This window comes from Cynocephalus volans, chromosome 4, assembly GCF_027409185.1.
Source record: "Cynocephalus volans isolate mCynVol1 chromosome 4, mCynVol1.pri, whole genome shotgun sequence".
Classification (NCBI taxonomy): Eukaryota; Metazoa; Chordata; class Mammalia; order Dermoptera; family Cynocephalidae; genus Cynocephalus; species Cynocephalus volans.
Window position 1 is genome coordinate 49,446,830 of NC_084463.1, and position 9,129 is coordinate 49,455,958.

The 9,129-nt window shown below is 42.9% G+C and overlaps 1 protein-coding gene across 1 annotated transcript; it reads left to right on the forward strand.

The window, feature by feature from the left end:
• Positions 1-1,191: 1,191 nt before the first annotated feature.
• On the forward strand, positions 1,192-8,783 carry LOC134376861 (death-inducer obliterator 1-like). Its single transcript, XM_063095405.1, has 4 exons — positions 1,192-2,027; positions 2,788-3,109; positions 5,070-5,282; positions 8,520-8,783. The coding sequence occupies exons 1-4, from the start codon at positions 1,192-1,194 to the stop codon at positions 8,781-8,783; spliced, it is 1,635 nt and encodes a 544-aa protein (XP_062951475.1).
• The last annotated feature ends 346 nt before the right edge of the window (positions 8,784-9,129 follow it).

The window sequence follows — 9,129 nt, forward strand, 5'->3', positions numbered from 1 at the left end:
AGTTTAGCCATGTTGGGGCATAAAGGAAGGGGTGTGGTCCATGCCTCACCAGTTTCTGGGTGACTGAGGAGTGTGTGGGTCCGCTTTGCAGTCAGGCAGCACCTACAGCTGGATAGGAAACTGGGAAGTGACAACATTTAGATGGAAGCAAAAAGAAAAATTTAGGTTGCAAGTGATCTTAAGTTGTGTGTTTTATGTTTTTAAGGTTTTCATTTAATACCTGTCTGTTCCCTCAGGTGGAACATCGCAGAAACCAGAATCATTAGCATTTAAATGTGATTAAAGCTGGACAGCTTGGAAAAGAATTCTCATGGTATGTACTGTTTTTCAGGTTTTGTTGTTTTAAACAAGAGGAAAAGTTTCACAAACATGATCCTCTAGAACCTATTAGAAAGTGAAAAAAATAGAGAAAAGTGTTATACTTTAAAGCTATTGCCTAGGTTCATATTTTCTAAGTGTCTCAGTTATCTGTTGCTGCTGACAATATCCCAGAAACTCAGTGTACTAAAACAATGCCTGTTTCTTATCTCTCAACGTTGTGGAATCTAAGCAGTGCTTCTCCCACATGGCACCCAAGAGGATCACTCAGAGTTCAGCCAGCAGGAAGGCTGGTATGGAGGGTCCAAGAGCAGCATCCCTCCTGGTCCTGGGTCAGGGCAGCTAAAGGCCAGGGCTCAGCTGGTCCTCTCCCCTACATGTAATCTCCAGCAGGGTGGTCTGCAGCCTAGGACTCCAGAGCCAATTAGATATGGCCAGTCCCCTTGCTGGCTGTCTGTCAACCTCACTCTGTGATCCTGTCTTTACCAAACTTGTGCTGGAGCTTATTTCCTTTGTTCCCTGATCCCTGTTTTGTAAAGCCCTGTCCTTAGCAGGTAAATGGCAGCAGGACACATTTGAGTTGCTGACTGTTTTTTCCTACCAAACATTACATATGTAACTATTAAAGTTTCCTTAATGAGTCTCCTGAAATCATCTTATGTGCCACACTTCACGTGCCACACTTCACGAAACACTGGTCAACAGGGCTTACTTCATGCACAGTCCCACATCTTGTAGGTAGAGTATTGTTCCATTTCATCCTGTTATTTACATTTAGGCAGGTTGTGCTCCCTCTTGTGTGTGGTTGAGGTTGTGTCATCTTTTTGCTCAGTGGCTTGCTGGTCATGATGTGATTACATTTTCTCATTAGGTATGGAAGGTAAAGGTGACCTGCGCAGTGAGGACGCATCTGAGATGATCAAACCCACAAGGAAAGCCTTCATCAAAACCCAGGGATTCGGAAGAACAACTGTTGCTAAGCGAGAGAGTGTGGGAGATGTGGAGGCAGGCTCACAGGGGCAGCAGCCCCCACGGCAGCACAGCCTGGCCTTGGGATGCAGTGGGACGTGGCCACAGTGCACCGAGCCAGTGGAGGAATCCCTTACAATAGTTCAGCGCCGAGGAAGGAAGAACGCTCATGTCTCCTTTGAAGATTCCAGTGAGCCAATGTCTTGTCCAGTCCCAGATGTTGAAACTGCCTTGGAAGGGAGGATAGGAAGTACCTCTGAGATGAAAAGTGGCCCCCACTCTGGTTCCTTGAGTGTACAGGAGCGACCTGCCTCTTCTGGAAAGGCCAGAGGAAGCAAGGAAAAGGAGGATACCTCCGACAATGACAGTGATGGCCTGACTTTGAAGGAGCTTCAGAATCGCCTTTGGGGAAAGCGAGAGCAAGAGCCACCTGACAGGCCCCTGAAAAGCATCCAGAATCACCTAAGAAAGAAGCATCGGGAGGAGAATCCCACAGACACTGTGCATGTCAAGGCAGGAAATACTGTCGAGAATGCTCTGCCCAGCAAGCAAGAGCCAGAGACTGTGCAGAGGGTTGTGTCCCAGGCAGTGACCGATGACCAAGAGAGTCAGCGGGAGAGGACAGCAGCTCAGCAAGTGAAAGGTGAAGAGAGCAGGGACTCGGGCAAGCCTAAGCCTGAATGTGAGCTGCACAACCCCAACACCCTGGACCGCATGTGTCTCCAGCCTCGTAACAACAGGTGGGTCATGGGAGGACAGGGATGGGCTGCCCCAGCTTTAAAAGAAATCTGGGTGATGAAAATAGTGTTTATATTTGTTTTGATTTTAAATGTTACAAAGCTAGGCTGGATGAATAATTTGTTTATTCAAAAAAGACGAACTCATCATTATCAAAAAAGGAATGAAAGGCCTGCCTAGAGCCACCCCTCCCCTGTGGTAGCCACCCAACATGTGGCTGTTTATACTCAAAAGTGATGAGCATGGGAGGAGGTGAGAAGCTCCCTGCCCCTACCCAGCCATGTGCAGCCAGTGGCTGCCGAGTACCCCACACGTGGTCTCAGTAATCTGTCAGAGAGTGCTCCCATAGACTGTTCCTTGGGAGACAGCAGAGGGCCAGGTGCAGACTGGTGGAACCCCAGTGTGGACATGGGGGCAGCTCAGAGTCTTCGCTAGACTTTGGTGTTAAGGAATCTCTATTGGCTTGTTGGTGGGACAAAGGCATCACTGCTGTTTTGAGGAGACATATACTGAAGTAGTTAGGGTACAATGCCTGGAAAGCCTATAGCTCACTCCAGCCAAAAAGGATACACAAATTTAGTTGAATGTTAGTAAAATCAGTAGAGGGGCATATGTGTTCTTTGTTCCGTTCTCTGTACTTTTATGTATATTTGCATTTTCTAAGCAATAGAATGTTAAAACCTCTTGGACTTCTTAATTTGTCAGAAAGTGAGTGTTTGTCCCTCATGTCCCATTCCTAATATCACTGTTTTATGATTTCAGGTTTATGAGTTGCTGTGACCAATGTGAAGAACGGTTTTGTGGCAATTCTGGGGGCGCTTCTCAGGCTCGAGGAAGGCTTTTGGAAAGGAACAGGGAAGATTATACCTGCCCAGACTGCACCGTTCTGCAAGTGCAGGATGAGACTAAGGCAGAAACCACAGACCATCAGGAAACTAAATTTAGACCTGGAGATGCTGATGACACAGAGTTTACAAGTACAGGAACAGTGGAGCAAAAATCTAGTGAAGACCGAAAGATAAAGAGGAGAGTTGAGAAAGCTGCAAATCCAAGTGGCAAGAAAAAACTCAAGCTTTGCCAGCCTGTGAGTATTTTGCCTACTGAGGTAAACATTAAGGGGATGAACTTATGGGTTCCAGACTTGCTATTGGCAGAAATATCAAGGTTGGGAAAGTTTCTGTCTTGAAATAAGCTAATTTCTACCAGGACAGGTGCTGCATCTGGGTGGGGCTTCCTGAGCTCTGCCCCCATCTCCTGCCCACACCATCTGGACAAGCATCTGTACTTACCTCATCAGCTGTTGTGCTCTTAATTCTTAACAATCACTTTTATTTCCATGTTCTTGATGTTACTTATGTATTTTATGTGTATCAGCAGCATTGTTTTTGAATTGCTGAAATGCGTGTGCCCTCCTGTCCACCCACACACACCATCTCGAGCTGCCTTGTGGTTCTTTTGCCATCTTGGTTTGGGAAGCCCTGAGCGGTCTTGGTGCCTGCATCAGTCTGACCCTCACTATTCTTGGCTCAGTGTGTCATTTCTCTGCCTTGTGGCTATTTACTTGACTCTCCTTGCCACCTGGTTTTTATGTCCCTCTGGGGCTGTGATTCTTCATCATTTCTTCCACATATGTCAGCTTCTGCTGTTGAGGAGAGATGTCACATGCTCATAATCTCCATTCCAGTGCCCATGAGAGGACGTGATTCAGAGCATGTTTCACTCTGGGCCTTCCTGAGTCCCTGGCCCACCCCTACCCTGGCAGCTTGTCCTCTAACTGGGGCCAACCAAACAGGAGGCTTTGAGGTTGCTGTGTCTCAAAGCATCTCTGCCTTATGAACACTCTTGCACTGTTAGCTGCAAGGTGGAAGTGCAAGGACTGAGCCATTTAAATAAATGTGCCATGAAAGTATTAAGAGTGACTAAATGGAAATATGACACTACTGTTAATATCACAGTCATTAAGAAAAATTAATAGGAAAATTTCTCCATTTCATCATTATCGTCAATGTGTTTTACTTAAGCTTATATAAAATTTTATTCTAAGTAAAACAGATTCTGTGGAAGAAAAATAACTATGTTAATTATTTAATTTGAGAAATAAGTTTTCACTTAAGTACATTTGAGGGATGCCTTCATGTGTATTTTAGTCTTGACCATCAACACAGAAGCAACCAAGTGTACATCTTGTGCTGTATTAGGTTTTTGTTACTGTATACCACACTACCACAAACTTAGCTTAGAACATCACACATTTATGGTTTCAGTTTCTGTTGTTCTCAAGCCTGGGCATGATTTCACTGGGCCCTCTGATTGGGATCTTAACAGGACTGCAGTCAGGCTGTGACTCTTGTCTCATCAGAGGCTCAGCAGGGGAAAGATCCCCTTCCAGAATCCCTCATGCTGTTCAGTATATAAGTATGTCCCATGCAATTTTTGTGGCATACTTATATAATATTTTTTGTTTGTTTATCTGAAATCCAGATTTAGTTGTGTGTCCCGTATTTTATCTAGCAGCTGTACTCAGATCCTAAACTTGGTTGGCCTTCCCAAAGCAGGGTAGCTTATTTCACAATCAGCAATGGAGTCTCCTCTCTTTAGGAAAGGCCAGTTTCTCTCTTAAGGGTCCTTTCTGGTCATCTCATTTGGGACCTTGCTTACCTGTGCAAATTACTGCACGTTTGCCCTATAGCAGAACCTGATTGTAGGTATGAAGTCTCATCGTGTGCATGGACCTTGCTCATGCTCAAGATGGAGGGAATTATACAGAGCATATGTACCAGCGGCAGGTGTCCTAAGGGTCACCTTAGAGTTCTGCCCACCACAGATGGTTTGAAGGACAGTTAAAATGTGAATACCTTGCCTCAGGGAAATACACTCATGTAGTTTGAATAAGTAAAGATAGGATTTTATTCATATTAAAAATATTATTGACATCTCTTAATTAAAAACAGTGAGCTTGGTACTACACATAGTGATTTTACACAGCATTTTAACTGCTGAAATTGTCAAGCACACTGTCTAAAGCTCCCTGTTTTGCTCTGCAGGTGGTAGAGGCTCCAGGCACCTCCCGGTGTACCAGACCTGGGCGCTCCAATGTGGTGCAGCCCAACCTGGCCTACTGCAGCAAGGACCGCATTCTTAAATATGCTGCAGCTACTATGAAATGCTTAAGTTCAGGCAAAGAACAGAAGCCAAAACCTAAGGAGAAGATCAAGATGAAGCCAGAGAAGCTCCGTCTTGCACAGTATAGTGTTCAGGTAAGTTGACTCAGACCACCCTTTGAACAATTGGAGCAAAATTTGTGTAACAGTGTTTCCCCCTGAGACTTGTGTTTTTATTTATTTGTAGAATGTAAGGGAAAGCAGATACAGATGTACTGCAGATAGTATCACCTTTACCTTTGTCTTCCACCTTTTCCACCTATTTTTTTTTCATAACCCATTAGCTGAAATTCAGTCATATAAATGCAGTAAAGCAAAAGCAGCTAACTCACTGCTGCATGGAGAACATAAGACTTCAGGACACTGGCAGCAGTCTTGAATAAAAGAGTTGGTAGTCACCCGATGGAGTTTGTATAGAGAGTAGACACACAGGGCAGTTGGGAGGGAGGTGAGCTCTGGACAAGTCTGTGTTCTTCATTTGAGACCTCACTCACAAGATTGTTTGTTTATTACTTTTATTCATTTATTTTTAATAGACTTTACTTTTTAGAGCAGTTTTAGGTTCACAGCAATATTGAGCAGGAAGTACAGAGATTTCCCATGTGTATCCCTGACCCACACATGTGTAGCTTGTCCCATTAGCAACATTGCCCAACAAAGTGGTACATTTGTTACAATTAATGAAACGGATTTATACATCATCGTCATCCAAAGACCACAGTTTACATTAGAGTTCACACTTTTTTGTGTATTCTGTGGGTTTGGACAGATGTTTAATGATGTGTGTCTACCATGATACTGTCACAGAATTTCATTGCCTTGAAATCCTCTCTACCTATTCATCCATTCCTCCTCCATAACCTCTGGTCTTTTTACTGTCTCCATAGCTTACCTGTTTTTATTTATTTACTTATGTTTTATTTTTTGCTAAAAGAGAAGTTTATTTAATATAAATACATATATTAGTAAAAAAGAAAGATCTCAAATCAGCAATCACCTTTGCACCTCAGGAAACTAGAAAATGAAGAGCAAACTAAGCCCAGACCAAGCAAAGAATGTAAATAATAAAAATTAGAGTATAGAAAATGAAACAAAATAGAAAAAAATGTAGGGAAAATCAATGAAAGTAAATGTTGGTAATTTGATGAGATCCATAAAATTGGCAAACCTTTGTCTAGGTGGACTAAGAAAAAAGAAAACTCAAATAACTAAAATCAGAAATGAAAGAGGGGTCATTACAATGAAACTTACAGAAATCAAAAGGGTTATAGGAGAATACTATGCATAATTGTTGGTCAACAAATTAGATCATCTAGATGAAATGAATAAATTTCTTGAAACACATCACCTACCAAGACTGAATTTTGTAAGAAGCAGTTTCAACAGAACTATGGCTAGTAAGATGGGTGATTACCATTTTTTGAATTGCTGGTGTAGGACTCCCTTGAGGATTTCTTACAGGGCTGGTGACATGGTGGTAAACTCCCACAATTTTTGTCTGGAAAATACACTATTTCTCTCTCATTTCTGAGGGATAGCCTTACAGGATATGGTGTGCTTCTCTGGCAGCTTATTTCTTTTAGTATTTTCAGTATGTTATCCCATTTCCTTCTGTCCTGCAGAGTTACTGTTGAAAAGTTTGCTGTTAGTCTGATAAGGGCTCCCTTATAGGTGACTTGATGCTTTTCTCTTGCTTCTTTTAAAATATTCTCTTTGTCTTTGAGCTTTGCCAGTTTGACTACTTACTGTGTGTCTTGGAGAGGATTATTGGGGTGAATCTGTTTGGGGATCTTTGAGCTTCCTGGGTCTGGAGGTCCATGTCTCTCCCTGTTCCTGGGAAGTTTACCATTATTATTTCATTGGATAGGTTTTCCATGCCTTTTCATTTCTCCTCCTCTTCTGGAACACCCATGAGTTGAATTTTTGTGTGCCTAAGGTTGCCTTGTAGCTCTCTTAGATTTTCTTCCTTTTTTAAAGGTTTCTTTTCTTTTCTTTCTTTCTTTTTTCTTTTTTTCCTGCCTGGGTAATTTTTAAAAAGCTCATCTTCAAGATAAGACATCATTTCTTCTGCTTGTTCTATCCTGCTGCTTAAGGCTGTTCATTGTGTTATTTCGTTGAGTGAATCTTTCAGTTCCATGAGTTCTGATCATTCTTTTATAAGATATTAATCTCTTTGTAAATTTCCTCCCTTATATCATAGATTTTTTTTCTCATTTTTTTATGTTGTCTGAGTCTTCTCTTATGTCAGTGAGTTCCTTTAAGATTGTTGCTCATAATACCCTTTAGGTCCTTGCAAGGGTTTCTTGCTATATACAGTCTGGTATTGCTGAGTTACTGTATTCTTTTGGTGGTGTCATATTTTCTTGGATTTTCATATTTCTAGTATCTCTATATTTATGTCTGGTCATCTGTTAGAGAATAGTTGCTGCTTCTTCTGTTACTCTGGAGTGGGCTTTGAAGAGAAGGATGTACTCTTCTTTTTCCACACTCCACTGGTGTCAATGCCATTAGGTATCTGGTAGGCTGTCTGCATGACAGCTGTGATACTGTGGTGGTCTTGAGCTGCTTTTGCAGCAGCCATGGCTGTGGTAGTGGTTGTGGTGGTGCACCCATGTGGAAGGGGTTTTTTAGTGTGCTCCGTGTCTGCTTCCAGGCAGGAGATGCTGCCCTCAGGGGCTGCCTTGGACTCCAGGCATGCTCTGCTTCTTGCCTGCTTCCAGGTGGATGAGGCTGCCTTTGGTACTCTGTGGAATTTGGGGAGAATTCAGGGATGGCTGGAAATCACAGGTTCTTCTCTCAGGCCTGTCCTGGGGCTCAGGTTGATGTTACATTTATGACAAGCAAAGTGTAACTAACACTGTTTGGAGAGTTTTCTTGATTATTTTCAAATGCTTATTTTACTTTTAGGTGACTTAATTTTTAAAGTTGGTAGTTTTGAATCATAGAACTGACAAAGAAGTGGTTGCTGCTGCACCCAGGAGGAGAATGGCTGCACCAAGCATGCCCTGGGCCTGGCAGAGGATAAAGAAACATCATTTGTGCTCTTCGTGCATCCTGTGTCACTGCTCTCATACCTCAGCAAGGTTACAGGGGGTCCTGTGTCAGGGATCTTCTTGTCACTCAAAAAGTTGGAATACTGAATAAGAGGTGGGAGTGCTAAGTGTTAGCTCAATGTGCAAAGGTAGCCAGACTGCTGCTAGGCAAATGTGGTGTGCAGACTCAGGGTAGATGACCCAAAGAAGGTATAGGATTATGACCTTTCTTGCTCAGTGAAATGAAGTGGAGGTGTACTTTCTGGCCTTCTTAATAATTGGGGTTTTACTTATTATCCAGGGAGGCATTAAAAGCTCTTCTCTGCACGAGAGACCAGCTCCAGAAAAAAAAGAAGGCACAGTGAAGAAGGCGGTGGTGACTTTTTCTAGGAGCAAATCCCTCGGGAAGGAGACAACTTGTGAAAGCAGCATGCCGTCCTGGGCAAGCAACCACAATTACAGTGCAGTAAAGCTGGAAAAGACTTCCACTGTCTCATCATCACTGTTGTGCAAACGTATGTATCACCTGGGGGCTGGCCTCCTGGACCCCTCCCACTCTTTCTAGATAGCCATTTCCTGAGCCTGTCCAGGACTGGGGGTTGCAGTTGTGTTTTAATGCTGTTCATAAACACTGGCTGCACCATCAGTGCTGGAAGGGAATGCCCATGTGCAAGATGCCTCCTGACACTGAGGATCTATCTCTAATCTCTTGGGACTTCCAGTCAGTGTTTCCCAAAAAGGTGTACAAACCTCATTAGTAAATGTTTCACCTTGATGATTAAGTTTTTAAATCTGTTTTCCTTATCAGGCTCTGATAAGCGTTTGTATTGTCTTCAGCAAAATCTGAATAGATAGACTGCCCAGCATTTAAAATTCCTCATTGTCCAAACATCAGTTAGTCTTCTTACAGC

Excerpts from the sequence above, each read along its gene's own strand:
- LOC134376861 (XM_063095405.1), top strand. The coding sequence starts at position 1,192 with ATGGAAGGTAAAGGTGACCTGCGCAGTGAGGACGCATCTGAGATGATC. Across the intron at positions 2,028-2,787 it reads CTCCAGCCTCGTAACAACAG|GTTTATGAGTTGCTGTGACC; the intron begins GTGGGTCATGGG and ends TTATGATTTCAG. Across the intron at positions 3,110-5,069 it reads AACTCAAGCTTTGCCAGCCT|GTGGTAGAGGCTCCAGGCAC; the intron begins GTGAGTATTTTG and ends TTTGCTCTGCAG.